This window comes from Scyliorhinus torazame, chromosome 12 (genome assembly GCF_047496885.1).
Source record: "Scyliorhinus torazame isolate Kashiwa2021f chromosome 12, sScyTor2.1, whole genome shotgun sequence".
NCBI classification, from domain to species: Eukaryota; Metazoa; Chordata; class Chondrichthyes; order Carcharhiniformes; family Scyliorhinidae; genus Scyliorhinus; species Scyliorhinus torazame.
The window spans coordinates 79,154,894-79,170,900 of record NC_092718.1 but is presented as its reverse complement, the minus strand read 5'-3'; the positions used below and the strand labels follow the sequence as shown (position 1 = coordinate 79,170,900).

The 16,007-nt window shown below is 54.9% G+C and overlaps 1 protein-coding gene across 2 annotated transcripts in view; it reads left to right on the top strand.

The window, feature by feature from the left end:
- LOC140387197 (uncharacterized) overlaps positions 1 to 16,007 on the top strand; it is a 92,372-nt gene that overhangs the window by 20,344 nt on the left and 56,021 nt on the right. For both annotated transcript variants that reach the window (XM_072470177.1, XM_072470176.1), the window contains 2 exons: positions 1,858 to 1,878; positions 7,064 to 7,147. In XM_072470177.1, the coding sequence (XP_072326278.1) occupies positions 1,858 to 1,878; positions 7,064 to 7,147 (105 nt within the window). The remainder of the gene's footprint in view (positions 1 to 1,857; positions 1,879 to 7,063; positions 7,148 to 16,007) is intronic.

Genomic DNA, 16,007 nt, shown 5'->3' with positions numbered 1-16,007 from the left:
CAGAATTCCCAGATCCCGGGGCCAGCATATTCCCAGTTAGAGCTCCTGGAAGCCCGCATTTTGGAGCTGGAACTGTGGCTGGGGACACTGTGGTGCATCTGCGAGGCGGAGAGCATCATCTACAGCACGTATAGAGAGGTGGTCACCCTGCAGGCTCAGACTCCACAGGCAGGAAGGTAATGGGTGACCACCAGGCAGAGTAAGAGGACTAGGCAGGCAGTTGAGGAATCTCTTGTGGCCACTCCCCTGAAAAACAGATATACCGCTTTGGATACTGTTGAGGGGAATGACCTCTCGGAAAAGCAGCAACAGCCAAATTCATTGCATCATGGTTGGTTCTGCTGCAGAGGGGAGGAGTTAAATAGTATGGAAATGCAATGGTTATACTGGATTGGAGTGTAAGATGAATAGATAGGTGTTTTTGTGGCTGCAACGAGACTCCAGATTGGTATGTTGTCTCCCTGTTGCTAGGAACAAAGATGTCTCAGAGCGGTTACAGGACATTCTGGAGGGGGAGGGTGAACAGCAAGTGGTTGTGGTACATATTGGTGCCAACGACATAGATAAATAAAAGGGATGAGGTCCTGAAAGCAGAATATAGGGAAATAGGAAGAAAGTTGAGAAGTTGGACCTCAAATGTAGTGATCTCAGGATTACTACCAGTGCCACGTGCTGGTCAGAGTAGAATAGTAGGATGTATCGGATGAAGATGTGGCTGAAGAGATGGTGTGAGGAGGACGGTTTCCGACTCCAGGGGCATTGGGACGGGTTCTTGGGGAGGTGAGATCTGTACAAACTGGACGGGTTATATCTGGGCAGGACCAAGAGTGATGTCCTTGTGGGGGCTGGAGGGGTGGATACTTGCTAGAGCGGTTGGGGAGGGTTTAAACTAATATGGCAGGGGGGGTGGGAACCTCTGTAAGGATTCAAAGCAGGGGGAGTCAAGAACAAGAGAAAAAGACAGAAAGGAGAATAAGAAAAGTAATTGGCCAAGAAATCAAAGGCCTGTATCAGATAATAACACTAAAAAATAGTAGGGACGGGATAAGGTATGTTAAAAAGACTAGCCTTAAGGTTTTCTACCTGAACGCACGGAGCATTCAAAATAAAATGGATGAATTAGTTGCGCAGATAGATGTTAAGGGATATGACATAGTTGAGATTATGGAGACATGGCTGCAAGGTGACCAATGATGGGAACGAAACATTGAGGGCTATTTAGTTTCTAGAAGACAGAGAAAAAAGGAAGTGGAGTTGCATTGTTGATTAAAGAATGTATTGATACAATATTGAGGAAAGATATTAATGCCAATGATCTGGAATCTGTCTGGGTCGAGTTAAAAAACATCAAGGGCAACAAAACACTCATAGGGGTGGTATATAGACCACCAAATTTGAGTCAGCAATCGATATGCAGATTAAAGTCACCCATAATCACAGATGTTCCTTTATCACATGCATCTCTGATTTCCTGTCTAACGCTATTCCCAACATTCCCACTGCAGTTTGGTGTTGTTCTATGACAGCAAAACTAGCATTGCACCGGAGTCAATTCATCGACCTTTGCAATGCCAGTTTTTCTGTTGTAGAACAACACTAATTCTGCCCTGGCAACAACACTTAGTCTCAGGAATGGAGAATCCGGTTGCATGTTTCTCATCGAAAGTTTTCTAATTTTCAATTTGGCCAATGCAATCAGCGAGGGGTGAATTGGAGATCATGCTGGATAACCAGATATCTCCAACACACATGCCTTGTAAATGCAGCCCAGCCGGGAGTGTGGGAAAGGAAATTAACCGTTTGTCTGTCTCTGGTCAATAACTCTCTACCTTCTTTTCATTTATTCCTTATCACCAGCTGTTTGTAGTCAAGAATGCCGTAAGTATGGATATTTTCCCCAAATATAAGAACATTGAATTAAAAGTTACATTTACTCATATGGGGCGAAATTCTCCCCCAACGGTGCGATGTCCGCCGACTGGCGCCAAAAACGGCGCCAATCAGACGGGCATCGCGCCGGCCCAAAGGTGCGGAACGCTCCGCATCTTTGGGGGCCGAGCCCCAACATTGAGGGGCTAGGCCGGCGCCGGAGGGATTTCCGCCCCACCAGCTGGCGGAAATGGCGTTTGGTGCCCCGCCAGCTGGCGGAAATGGCGTTTGGTGCCCCGCCAGCTGGCGCGGAAATGCGGCGCATGCGCGGGAGCATCAGCGGCCGCCGACAGTTTCCCGCGCATGCGCAGTGGGGAGAGTCTCTTCCGTATCTGCCATGGTGGAGGCCCTGGCGGAGGCGGAAGGGAAAGAGTGCCCCCATGGCACAGGCCCGCCCGCGGATCGGTGGGCCCCGATCACGGGCCAGGCCACCGTGGGGGCACCCCCCAGGGTCAGATCGCCCCGCAACCCCCCCAGGACCCCGGAGCCCGCCCACGCCGCCTGGTCCCGCCGGTAAATACCAGCTTTGATTTACGCCGGCGGGACAGGCAATTTTTGGGCGGGACTTCGGCCCATCCGGGCCGGAGAATTGAGCGGGGGGTCCCGCCAACCGGCGCGGCCCGATTCCCACCCCCGCCCAATCTCCGGTACCGGAGACTTCGGCGGGGGCGGGGGCGGGATTCACGGCGGCCAACGGCCATTCTCCGACCCGGCGGGGGGTCGGAGAATGACACCCATGGTGTGTATGGCATCACACATCCGGTTCAAATATTTGGGATTGGGATCAGTGGAACTCATCTGAAAATCTACTGCCCCCAATGTGTCCAAACGTTCACCCAATCCTGTTCAACCCTGTCACTCATTTTGATCCATGTCCAGCAATGCCTCCAATTTAAATAATATCAGCTTTATTTTCAAATCACCCCACATCCCCCTATCTCTGCAACCACCTCCTACCCCCACAACCCTCCTTATCCCTGCAACCTCGCCCAACCCCTACAACCCTCCCTATCTCTGAAACCTCCTCCAGGCCCTACAACCCTCCTTATCTCTGTAACCTCCTCCAGCCCCTAAAACCCTCCCTTTCTCTGCAACGTCCTCCAGCCCAGACAATCCTGCCTACCTCTGCAACCTCCTCCAGCTCCTTCATCCCTCCCTATCTCTGTAGCCTCCTCAAGCCCCTACAACCCTCCTTATCTCTTTAATCTCCTCCAGTCCCTACACCCCTCCCTTTCTCTCTGTCCTCCTCCAGCCCCTACAACCCTCCAAGATCTTTGCGCTCCTCCGATTCCGGCCTCTTGAGCAGCCGCCATTCCCATCCCATCACTCCACCATTGGTGGCCATACCTTCAGCTGTCTTGGGCCCCGAGTTCTGGAATTCGCTTCCTAAACTTCTCCGCCTCCCCATCCCTCTCTCTGTCTTGCTCTCTTCTCCTTTAATAATTTGATCATTCGCTCCGGCGAAGCTCCTCTGCGATGGTTTAGCTGCAGTTTTGATGCTTTGTAAATGCACCTGGTTGTTGTGAATGAGCAGAGGAGATTTCAGAGAAATCTGCTGATGGGTTGCAGGAGGAAACTGGAGGAAATCCACGCATTGCAGATCATTTTGATAATTCCATGGAACCTTCTGAGGAACACCGAGCAGGTGAAGGCCATTCGGCCCATCGAGCCTGCTCCACCATTCAAACAGATCATGGCTGATAATCTACCTCTACGCCATTTTCTACAATATGCTCATATCCCTTGGTATCCTCATATCCTCAACATGCTCAATGATTGAGCTTCCACAGACTAGAGAATTCCAAACATTCACCACCATCTGAGTGAAGAAATTCCTCCTCATATCAATCCTAAATGGCCAATCCCTTATTCTGAGACCCCAAGGCGGTGCAAAACATCCTTTTGACATCTACCCTGTCAGAAGTTTATACGTTTCAATGTGATCACCTTCCATTCTTTGGAATTCTAGACAATACAGACCCAGTATCCTCCAGGACAAAGCAGCCCCGCTTGATCGGCAACCCATCCACAAACATTCACTCCCTCCACCACCGATGCACAGTGGCAGCCGTGTGTGCACCATCTACAAGTTACACTGCAGGAACTCACGAAGATTCCTTAGGCAGAACCTTCCAAACCCATGGCCACTTCCATCCAGAAGGACGAGAGCAGCAGATACCTGGGAACACCACCACCTGGAGGTTCCCCTCCAAAGCCGCTCAACATCCCGACTTTGAATTCTATAAGCCGTTCCTTTCACGCTGGGTCAAAATCCTGGGACTCCATCCCTAACTGCACTGTGGCTGTACCTACACCACACGCACTGTAGTTCAAGGCGGCTCACCACCACCTCTCACTGTTTCAGAAATAAACTCTGCCTTTCTGTTTTTCCTGCCAATGTGGATAATCTCACACACATTCACGTTGCTCGGGTGACACGGTGGCACAATGGTTAATGCTACTGCCTCACAGCGCCAGGGCCCTGGTTTCGATTCTGATCTTGGGTGACTATCTGTGTGGAGTTTGCACGTTCTCCCCATGTCTGCGTGGATTTCTTCCAGTTTCCTCCTGCAATCTAAAGATGGGCAAGTTAGATGGATTGGCCAGGCTAAATTGCCCCTTGGGTGTCCAAAGCTGTGGTTAGGTGGGGTTACTGGGTTACGAGGATAGGGCAGTAGAGTGGGCCTAGGCAGGGTGCTCTTTCAGAGGATCAGTGCAGAATGGATGGACAAAATGGCCTCCTTCGGCACTGGAGGGATTCTATGGTTATTCTATCTGCCATGTTCTTGTCCACTCACTTAGTCTGGTCCCGTCCATAAATACCTTTGAATCCCCCTTGCATCCCCTTCCCAACTCACATTCTGCCTGAGTTTTCCATCATCAGCAAATTTGAAAATATCACATTGGGTCTCCACACCCACATCATCGATATAGTTTGTGAATAGCTGCAGCCCAAGCACTTACCTTGCGAGTCACGTCCTGCCAACCTGTTTATTCATATTCTCTGTCAAACAATTCTCGATCTATGCCAATATATTACTATCCCTACCGATACCACCCCAAATCCATGTGCCTTAACTTTATTGGCTAACCTCCTGCTTGGAACCTCATCAAAAGCCTTCCGAAAATCCAAATACAGCACATCCACTGGCTTCCCTTAATCTGGGTTACATGTAATAGCCTCAAAAATCTCCAACAAGTTTGTCAAACGTGATTTCCCTTCCATAAATCCTTGTTGGCTCTGCCCAGTTCTTGTTGGCTCTGCCCAGTCCTTGTTGGCTCTGCCCAGTTTTACCATTATTTCTAATTTTTATTACGATCCCAGATGAGTGGTTAGGAAACTGTACAAAAACCCAGATATTTTAGTTTATTTGTAAGACTGTGCAGAAAGAATGATTCGCTCCTGGAGCGAATTGCATTCAGGCAGAGGGCTAGGGTGGCATGGCATTCAGGCAGAGGGCTAGGGTGGCATGGTGCTGCGCGCAGTGGTTAGCACTGCTGCCTCACGGTGCTGAGGACCTGGATTCGATCCCAGATCACTGTCCATGTGGGGTTTGCACATTCTCGATGTCTGCGTGGATCTCATCCCCACAACCCAAAGATGTGCAGGATATATAGATTGGCCACGCTAAATTGCCCTTTAATTGGAAAATAAGAATTGGCTACTTTAAATTTCTTATCAAAAAAGAAATAGGGTTTTGGGTATTTTTAAAACAAAACTTTATTATGTCTACAATATAATTTTTTTAACGTCACGCCCGAAAAGAACAGCTTACAATAACCCCTTAAACATTACTACTCAATTTCCCTTTAAACCACAAGAAAAGAAACATACAGCTCACAATCCATCTTACTGTGGGAGAATTGTGGACTCAGCATCAGGCAGGTCAGAATTCAACTCCTGTCTCCAAAGCTTTCCCCAAAAAAACTGCTGCTCTAAAGCTTTTCAAAATGTCTCTCTGTGTTCCTTGGCTCCACCCAGCAATGATCTCATCTCCCCATCCAGAAAAACAAATGATCTCTGCAGGCTGCAAAGCTCATTAATCCCTCAGGGACTTCCCTCGTCAAACCACAGTCTATTTGCCCAGACTGAAATCTGCACTCCTTTGTCAATTTTACCTTCTGGCTGCTAAAAACACCCAGGCAAAACAGAATTATTTAAAAACACATGACCACTGCAGTCAAACACGCTTTAACCCCAGGCTTTTAACCTTTCAATTGCCCAATACTTAGAATCCAATATTCCTAAAGCTTTCCAGTCGTCAGAGTGTCCAGTTGTCACAACCTTTATAATAGATTCTAACATTCCCCTCCGACTGACGTCAGTTTCACAGGTCTGTCCTTGTCTCACTCCCTCCCTTCTCAAATAATGTGCTTATATTTATGCCTGTTCGCAGGAAACTGTCCAGAATCTGTAGAATTTTGGAAAGATAGCCACCAAAGTGTCCACTATCACTCCAACATTCTGGAACGTGGCTCACCTGCACCCCAAGTACTGATGAACCTTCAATCCAGTTAGCTTTCTCAGTACTGCCGCTGTACTAGCACTAAATATGTTTGGTTCCTAATTTTCACAGGTCCCTCGATTTCTCAGTATTTCTGTGAGATTTTCTCTAACTACCTCCGGGAAGACTGTTGCATCATTTAGTAACTGTTTAGTTCGTCTGTGATTTTCCCTGTCCTCCATTATAAATTCTCGCCACAATCGACCTCACTAATCTTTTCCTTTCCACAAACCTGAAGACCCTTTTATGCTTCTCGCTGGTCTGTATTCATATTCTCTTTCCCCTTTCTTTCCCAGTTTCTTGGTCCTCCTTTGCTGGATTCTAAATTGCTGGCATTCCTTGGGCTGGGATCATTACAACCCACTTCCCACGATCCAATGCAATCTTCGACTTCTTTTCTGAGCCACAAGCGATCCATCTTCCCTGTCGGGGTCTTAGGCCTTCAGGGTAATGTACATTTTTGTTGTAGACCTTGCAACAGTTCTTTAAATACTCACCAATTTCTCTCAGACTTTTTAGTCCATTTTCCTCAATCCGCCCCCTCATACCTGCCTTGCTTTGCTTTAAGTCCCCAGTTTCAGAATAAACTCTTGTCACTTTCAAACGTAATGCCTGTTGTTTGTCTGCAGACTCCGAGTACCCGGTTCAGGTGCTGTACTGTTCGAACTGTTCCATCAAATCCGTCAGTTGCAGCTGGCCAATGATCTGCCAAGGTAAGGAGTCCTGGCTCGGGTAAGTGGCTTGCTGTGTCTACTATCTGTTCCTGCTGGTAATGGGGTAGGGGCTTCCCTCTCCCCGAGCTTCTCGCCCTCTCCCCAAGCATCTCTCCCTCAACCCGAGCATCTCTCCTTCAACCCGACCGTCTCTCCCTCTCCCCGAGCTTCTCTCCCTCTCCCCGAGCCTCTCTCCCTCTCCCCGAGCGTCTCTCCCTCTCCCCTAGCGTCTCTCCCTCTCCCCGAGCTTCTCTCCCTCTCCCCGAGCTTCTCTCCCTCTCCCCGAGCATCTCTTCCTTTCCCTGAGCGTCTCTCCCTCTCCCAGAGCTTCTCTCCCTCTCCCCGTCTTCTCTCCCTCTCCCCGAGCTTCTCTCCCTCTCCCCGGCTTCTCTCCCTCTCCCCGAGCTTCTCTCCCTCTCCCCGAGCGTCTCTCCCTCTCCCCGAGCTTCTCTCCCTCTCCCCAAGCGTCTCTCCTTTTCCCCGAGCATCACCCCCTCTCCCTGAGCTTCTCTCCCTCTTCCCGAGCTTGTCTCCCTCTCCCCGAGCTTTTCTCCCTCTCCCCGAGCTTCTCTCCCTCTCCCCGAGCTTCTCTCCCTCTCCCCGAGCTTCTCTCCCTCTCCCTGAGCATCTCTCCCTCTCCCTGAGCACCTTTCACTCTCCCCAAGCCTCTCTCCCTCTCCCTGAGCTTCTCTCTCTCTCCCCGAGCGTCTCTCCTTTTCCCCGAGCATCTCTCCCTCTCCCCGAGCGTCTCTCCTTTTCCCCGAGCATCTCTCCCTCTCCCTGAGCTTCTCTCCCTCTCCCCGAGCATCTCTCCTTTTCCCTGAGTCTCTCCCTCTCCCCGAGCGTCTCTCCCTCTCCCCGAACCTCTCTCCCTCTCCACGAGCGTCTCTCCCTCTCCCCGAGCTTCTCTCTCTCTCTCCGAGCATCTCTCCCTCTCCCCGAGCTTCTCTCCCTCTCCCCAAGCGTGTCTCCTTTTCCCCGAGCATCTCTCCCTCTCCCCGAGCGTCTCTCCTTTTCCCCGAGCATCTCTCCCTCTCCCTGAGCTTCTCTCCCTCTCCCCGAGCATCTCTCCTTTTCCCTGAGTCTCTCCCTCTCCCCGAGCGTCTCTCCCTCTCCCCGAACCTCTCTCCCTCTCCACGAGCGTCTCTCCCTCTCCCCGAGCTTCTCTCTCTCTCTCCGAGCATCTCTCCCTCTCCCCGAGCTTCTCTCCCTCTCCCCAAGCGTGTCTCCTTTTCCCCGAGCCTCTCTCCCTCTCCCCCAAGCTTCTCTCTCTCCCAAGCTTCTCTCTCTCCCCGGCTTCTCTCCCTCTCCCCGAGCGTCTCTCTCTCTCCCGGAGCTTCTCTCCCTCTCCCCGAGCTTCACTCTCTCTCCCCGAGCTTCTCTCCCTCTCCCCGAGCTTCTCTCCCTCTCCCCGAGCTTCTCTCACTCTCCCCGAGCTTCTCTCCCTCTCCCGAGCTTCTCTCCCTCTCCCCGAGCTTCTCTGCCTCTCCCCGAGCTTCTCTCCCTGTCCCCGAGATTCTCTCCCTCTCCCAGAGCATCTCACCCTTTCCCCGAGCACCTTTCCCTCTCCCCAAGCCTCTCTCCCTCTCCATGAGCTTCTCTCCCTCTCCCCGAGCGTCTCGCCTTTTCCCCGAGCATCTCTCCCTCTCCCCGAGCTTCTCTCCCTCTTCCCGAGCATCTCTCCCTCTCCCCGAGCATCTCTCCCTCTCACCAAGCTTCTCTCCCTCTCCCCGAGCGTCTCTCCTTTTCCCCGAGCATCTCTCCCTCTCCCCGAGAGTCTCTCCCTCTCCCCGAGCCTCTCTCTCTCTCCCCGAGCATCTCACCCTCTCCCCGAGCGTCTCTCCCTCTCCCCGAGCTTCTCTCCCTATCCCCGAACCTCTCTCCCTCTCCCCGAGCCTCTCTCCGTCTCCCCGAGCCTCTCTCCCTCTCCCCGAGCGTCTCTCCCTCTCCCCGAGCGTCTCACCTTTTCCCCGAGCATCTCTCCCTCTCCCCGAGAGTCTCTCCCTCTCCCCGAGCCTCTCTCCCTCTCCCCGAGCATCTCTCCCTCTCCCCGAGCTTGTCAACCTCTCCCTGAGCTGTTCTCCCTCTCCCCGAGCTTCTCTCCCTCACCCCGAGCTTCTCTCCCTCTCCCCGAGCTTCTCTCCCTCTCCCTGAGCATCTCTCCCTCTCCCCGAGCACCTTTAACTCTCCCCAAGCCTCTCTCCCTCTCCCTGAGCTTCTCTCCCTCTCCCCGAGCGTCTCTCCTCTTCCCCGAGCATCTCTCCCTCTCCCCGATCGTCTCTCCTTTTCCCCGAGCATCTCTCCCTCTCCCTGAGCTTCTCTCCCTCTCCCCGAGCATCTCTCCTTTTCCCTGAGCCTCTCCCTCTCCCCGGGCTTCTCTCCCTCTCCCCGAGCGTCTCTCCCTCTCCCCGAACCTCTCTCCCTCTCCCCGAGCGTCTTTCCCTCTCCCCGAGCTTCTCTCTCTCTCCCCGAGCATCTCTCCCTCTCCCCGAGCTTCTCTCCCTCTCCCCGAGCGTGTCTCCCTTTCCCCGAGCCTCTCTCCCTCTCCCCCAAGCTTCTCTCTCTCCCAAGCTTCTCTCTCCCCCCGGCTTCTCTCCCTCTCCCCGAGCGTCTCTCTCTCTCCCGGAGCTTCTCTCCCTCTCCCCGAGCTTCTCTCTCTCTCCCCGAGCTTCTCTCCCTCTCCCCGAGCTTCTCTCCCTCTCCCCGAGCTTCTCTCCCTCTCCCCGAGCTTCTCTCCCTCTCCTCGAGCTTCTCTTCCTCTCCCCGAGCGTCTCTCCCTCTCCCCAAACTTCTCTCCCTCTCCCCGAGCTTCTCTCCCTCTCACCGAGCTTCTCTCCCTCTCCGCGAGCTTCTCTCCCTCTCCCCGAGCTTCTCTCCTTCTCCCCGAGCTTCTCTCCCTCTCCCCAAGCTTCTCTCCCTCTCCCCGAGCTTCTCTCCCTCTCCCCGAGCTTTTCTCCCTCTCCGTGAGCTTCTCTCCTTCTCCCCGAGCTTCTCTCCCTCTCCCCGAGTTTCTTTCTCTTCCCCCGAGCTTCTCTCTCTCTCCCCCGAGCTTCTCTCCCTCTCCCCGAGCTTCTCTCCTTCTCCCCGAGCTTCTCTCCTTCTCCCCGAGCTTCTCTCCCTCTCCCCAAGCTTCTCTCCCTCTCCCCGAGCTTTTCTCCCTCTCCGTGAGCTTCTCTCCTTCTCCCCGAGCTTCTCTCCCTCTCCCCGAGTTTCTTTCTCTTTCCCCGAGCTTCTCTCTCTCTGCCCCCGAGCTTTTCTCTCTCTCCCCTGAGCTTCTCTCTCCCCCGGGCTTCTCTCTCCCCCGAGCTTCTTTCTCCCCCCGAGCTTCTCTCTCCCCCGAGCTTCTCTCCCTCTCCCCGAGCTTCGCTCTCCCCCGAGCTTCTCTCTCTCCCCGAGCTTCTCTCTCTCCCCGAGCTTCTCTCCCTCTCCCCGAGCTTCTCTCCCTCTCCCCGAGCGTCTCGCCCTCTCCCCGAGCTTCTCTCCCTCTCCCCGAGCATCTCTCCCTCTCCCAAAGCTTCTCTCCCTCTCCCCGACCTTCTCTCCTTCTCCCCGAGCTTCTCTCCCTCTCCCCAAGCTTCTCTCCCTCTCCCCGAGCTTCTCTCCCTCTCCCCGAGCTTCTCTCCCCCTCCCCGACCTTCTCTCCCTCTCCCCAAGCTTCTCTCCCTCTCCCCGAGCTTCTCTCCCTCTCCCCGAGCTTCTCTCCCCCTCCCCGAGCTTCTCTCCCTCTCCCCGAGCGTCTCTCCCTCTCCCCGAGCTTCACTCCCTCTCCCCGAGCGTCTCTCCCTCTCCCCGAGCATCTCTCCCTCTCCCTGAGCCTCTCTCCCTCTCCCCGAGCTTCACTCCCTCTCCCCGAGCATCTCTCCCTCTCCCCGAGCATCTCTCCCTTTCTCTGAGCCTCACTCCCTCTCCCCGAGCGTCTCTCCCTCTAACCGGCTTCTCTCCTTCTCCCCGAGCATCTCTCCCTCTCCCTGAGCGTCTCTCCCTCTCCCCGAGATTCTCTCCCTCTCCCCGGCTTCTCTCCCTCTCCCCGAGCTTCTCTCCCTCTCTCCGAGCGTCACTCTCTCCCCGGCTTCTCTCCCTCTCCCCGAGCTTCTCTCCCTCTCCCCGAGCGTCTCTCCCTCTCCCCGAGCGTCTCTCCCTCTCCCCAAGCGTCTCTCTCTCCCCGGCTTCTCTCGCTCTCCCCAAGCGTCTCTCTCTCCCCGGCTTCTCTCCCTCTCCCTGAGCCTCTCTCCCTCTCCCCGAGCGTCTCTTCCTCTCCCCGAACTTCTCTCCCTCTCCCCGAGCGTCTCTCCCTCTCCCCGAGCTTCTCTCTCTCCCCCGAGCTTCTCTCTCCCCCGAGTCTCTCTCTCTCCCCGAGTCTCTCTCTCTCCCCCGAGCTTCTCTCTCTCTGCCCCCGAGTCTCTCTCTCTCCCCCGAGTCTCTCTCTCTCCCCCGAGTCTCTCTCTCTTCCCCGAGTCTCTCTCTCTCCCCCGAGCTTCTCTCTCTCTGCCCCCGAGCTTCACTCTCTCTCCCCCGAGCTTCTCTCTCCCCCGAGCTTCACTCCATGAAGCTTCTTTCTCTCTCTCCCCCGAGCTTTACTCTCTCTCCCCCGAGTCTCTCTCTCTGCCCATGAGCTTCTCTCTCCCCCGAGCTTCTCTCTCCCCCAAGCTTCTCTCTCCCCCGAGCTTCTCTCTCCCCCTGAGCGTCTCTCTCTCCCCCGAGCTGTCTCTCTCTTCCCCGAGCTGTCTTCTCTCCCCCGAGCTGGCTCTCTCCCCCGAGCTGTCTCTCTCTCCCCCGAGCTCCTCTCTCTCCCCGAGCTTCTCTCACCCCCGAGCTGTCTCTCTCCCCCGAGCTCCTCTCTCTGCCCGAGCTTCTCTCACCCCCGAGCTGTCGCTCTCCCCCGAGCTCCTCTCCCTCCCCGAGTTGTCTCTCTCCCCGAGCTGTCTCTCTCTCCCCCGAGCTGTCTCTCTCCCCCGAGCTCCTCTCTCTGCCCGAGCTTCTCTCTCCCCCGAGCTCCTCTCTCTCCCCGAGCTTCTCTCACCCCCGAGCTGTCTCTCTCCCCCGAGCTCCTCTCCCTCCCCGAGCTGTCTCTCTCCCCGAGCTGTCTCTCTCTCCCCCGAGCTGTCTCTCTCCCCCGAGCTTCTCTCACCCCCGAGCTGTCTCTCTCCCCGAGCTGTCTCTCTCCCAGAGAGTTGGGAATCCAGCGTGGTGGCTGCGGACTGTGACCACCGCCGCCACACTCGGCAGGGATCCGTGCCGCTGGCCGGAGGAGCTTCCGCGAAGGCTGGGGGGTAGCTGGGGGGTAGGTGAGGGGTCGGTGGGGGTGGCCTGTGGGGTCGCGGATGGCAGACTGGGTCCGCACACGGCCGGCACCATGTTGTACACTGCGACCGCTGCAGGTTGTCAGCCGTGCGTATGCGCATCCCAGGACCCGGCCATTCTGCGAGTTTCTCCCACCGCCGCTGCTAGCCCCTCACTGGTCCCGGAATTGGTGAGGGGTCGGCGCCGATTCTTTTCGACGCACACCTCCGCTGAATTCTCCGTTCGAGCCGGCACTTAGCCGCTGAAAAGGAGAATCCATCTCTCTCTCTCTCTCTCTCTCTCTGTCCCATTCTCTCTGTCCCCATCTCTTTCTCTGCTCCATCTCTCTCTCTCTCTCTCTGTCCCCATCTCTCTCTCTCTATCCCTATTCCTCACTCTCTGTTGCCATCCCTCTCTCTCTGTCCCCATCTCTTTTTTTCTCTCTGTCCCCATCTCGCTCTCTCTGTCCCCATCTTGCTCTCTCTCTGTCCCTATTGCTCTCTCTCTCTCTCTGTCTCATCTCTCTCTGTGTCCCCCATCTTGCTCTCTGTCCCTATCTCTCTGTTCCCATCTCACTCTCTCTTTCTGTCACCTACTTTCTGTCCCCATCTCTCTGTCCATCCCCATCTCTCTCTCTCTGCCCCATCTCTCTCTCTATCCCCATCTCTCTCTCTCTGCCCCATCTCTCTCTCTATCCCCATCTCTCTTGTCATAATATCCACTCATGTACATAATGAGATGCAGACAGGCAGTGATTGACAATAGGATGACCAGTAAACATACAACACAGCACAGCCAATCACCAGACAGGACACTACCACTATAAAGCCAGAGGGAACTAGGTTTCCCACTCTCTCGGGACCCAGCTACTGAGACAGTCAGAGTCCACGAGCTAGCACAGTGCAAACACCATGCGGGAGCTAGTAAGTCTGGTCAGGCTACGACAAGGTCACTAGTCAGATCAGTATAGTGTCGACCCACAGCTGAATATGTACAGCAGTTCATCAAGTTGAATAAAACAGTGTTGGATCTTCACCTGTGTTAGACGTCTGTTTCTAACTTCCCTGCATCGAGTGTAGTCCACATCGAACCAACCTGCCTAACACATCATGGTCCCAGAGTGATATTGATCTTGACGGACCTACCTCGAGTGAATCAGCATTGACCAGCAAGCAGCCATCCAGCGAAATGGAAAACATCCAGCCTCCTCCACATCTCCGGCAACCTCGGTGCCAAGTGGAAAATCTTCAAGCAAAAGTTCCTCTTGTACATCGAGGCCTCCGACCTCGAGCTAGCATCGGATGCCAGGAAGATCGCGCTATTTCTCTCCACTGCGGGGGACCACGCCATCCATATCTACAATTCGCTTATGTTCGCCAACGGCGAAGACAAAACAAAATTCAAAACAGTCCTGCAGAAGTTCGACAGCCACTGCGACATTGAGGTGAATGAGGGCTTTGAACGGTACATCTTCCAGCAGAGGCTTCAGGGTGAGGATGAACCTTTTCAGTCCTTCTTGACCCATCTCCGCATCCTAGTGCAGTCATGTAACTATGACTTGACGGCTGATTCCATGATCCGGGATCAGATTGTTTTCGGGGTCCACCCCAACTCCCTTTGGCAGCAGCTCCTGATTGTCAAACAGTTGACCCTCTCTGTCGCTATCGAGACGTGCGTTGTTCATGAGCAGGCCAAGAATCGTTACTCGCACATCAGGGCGGCAAAGCTGGCCTCCCACGAGGCAGAAAGGGTGCAGGCCATTGCACGGATGCAGGGCCTGAGCATTGAGGAGAGTGGCCGTTTCGAGCGCTTTTCTCAGATCCCTGCGTATGCGTGCCACGACCGAGTGGACGACGAGACTGAAAACCCGACTGCGCAGGTGCGTACGTCGGCCAACCGCACTGTGCATGCGCAATGGCGCACGGATTGCGCTGACGTCAGCGTCATGACGTGTCCGAATTGTGGCTCCGCCCATTTAAAGCGGCAATGTCCGGCAAGAGGACGCCAATGTCTCCAGTGTGGCAAGCTTGGCCACTACGCAGCCCTCTGCAGATCCGCTCCACCGCTCAGCAGCCAGCGATCCCAGCTGCGGCGCAGACGTATCCGCTCAATACAACAAGGCATGCCAGATTCTGATCCCGACAGCCCAACGGACCCTGATGCTGACTGCCTCAAGTCCCCATACCGGGTGGGCATCATAACTACACATGCGCTGCCTTCCACCACACCTACACAATGCCTCTCGATCCTCAGTGTGGATCCCGACGATGAGTGATGTGCTGTCCTCACGGTTAACTAGGCTCGCATCCGATTTAAACTGGACACCGGTGCGTCTGCGAACCTCATCTCACAATCCGACCTCGACACCATCCGGGCCCGACCAAGCATTGGTGATCAACGCCATGAAGACCCCGGAGGACAAGAAGGCAGTCCTCCGCTTCCTCGGGATGGTCAACTTTCTCGGGAAATTCATTCCCAATATGGCATCCCACACCACGGCCCTCCGCCATCTCATCAAGAAGTCAACGGAATTCCAGTGGCTGCCCACACATGAAGCGGAATGGCGTGAGCTGAAGGCAAAGCTCACCACAGCCCCAGTTCTAGCGTTCTTCGACTCAACCGGCTCAACCCAAGGAAACGCTGCAACAGCACGAGATTGTGACCTCTCCGTGGTCCAAAGTAGGTGTAGACCTTTTTCACACCAAGGGGCGTGACTACGTACTCCTGTTCGACTACTTCTCCAGTTACTCAGAAGTGGTGAAACTGTCCGACCTCACGTCGAAGGCGGTCATCAAAGCCTGCAAAGAAACGTTCGCCAGGCACGGTGAGGTACCCTCAATAATGATGCTTAGAGATTAAACAGTAAAGAAGGCTTTATTAGGCTAATAACTATACTACAGATATGGACGAGAGCTGACTGCTATACAGACCATGAGGCAGGCCTTTATGTATGGCTCCCAGATGGGCGGAGCCAGAGGCGGAGTCCCCAGGGTTCCAAGCCTGGTCTTAAAGGGGACATCACACATGATGATAAGGCAGTAACCGTTCATCACATTCACCCCCTGTTTAAAAAGGAGTCCGGCGGGGGTGAAGTGCCATCATAGGTCCATCCGTCTCGGCGGCCGCACCGTCCTCCTCGATCTCCTCAGTTCGGGCGGTGGTGCGGCGGGCACGGACGTCCCGGTTGAGGGCACATCCGGGAGCACAGCTGTCGGAGCTTCGGTCCGGGTCGGGGCAGAGGAACTAGGCAGGGCCGGGGGTAGCGGAGCCGGCGCCGGCAGGGTGTGTAAAGTGGGGGCGCACGGTAGGAGCTCACCAACGGGTGGTAGGGCCGGAAGGGGGTGTGTTGTAGGGGGCGACGGGTCCTGCAGGGGAGCGGCGCGGGAAGGGGCGTCTGTGGTGGAGGATCCAGCGGGCGCCAGATCCCGGAGGGAAACCGTATCTTGCCTGCCGTCGGAGTACTCCACGTAGGCGTAACTGGGGTTGGCGTGGAGCAGTCGGACCTTTTCAACTAGGGGGTGCGTTTTATGGCTCCTCGCGTGCCTCCGGAGAAGAACAGGTCCCGGAGCCGTCAGCCAAG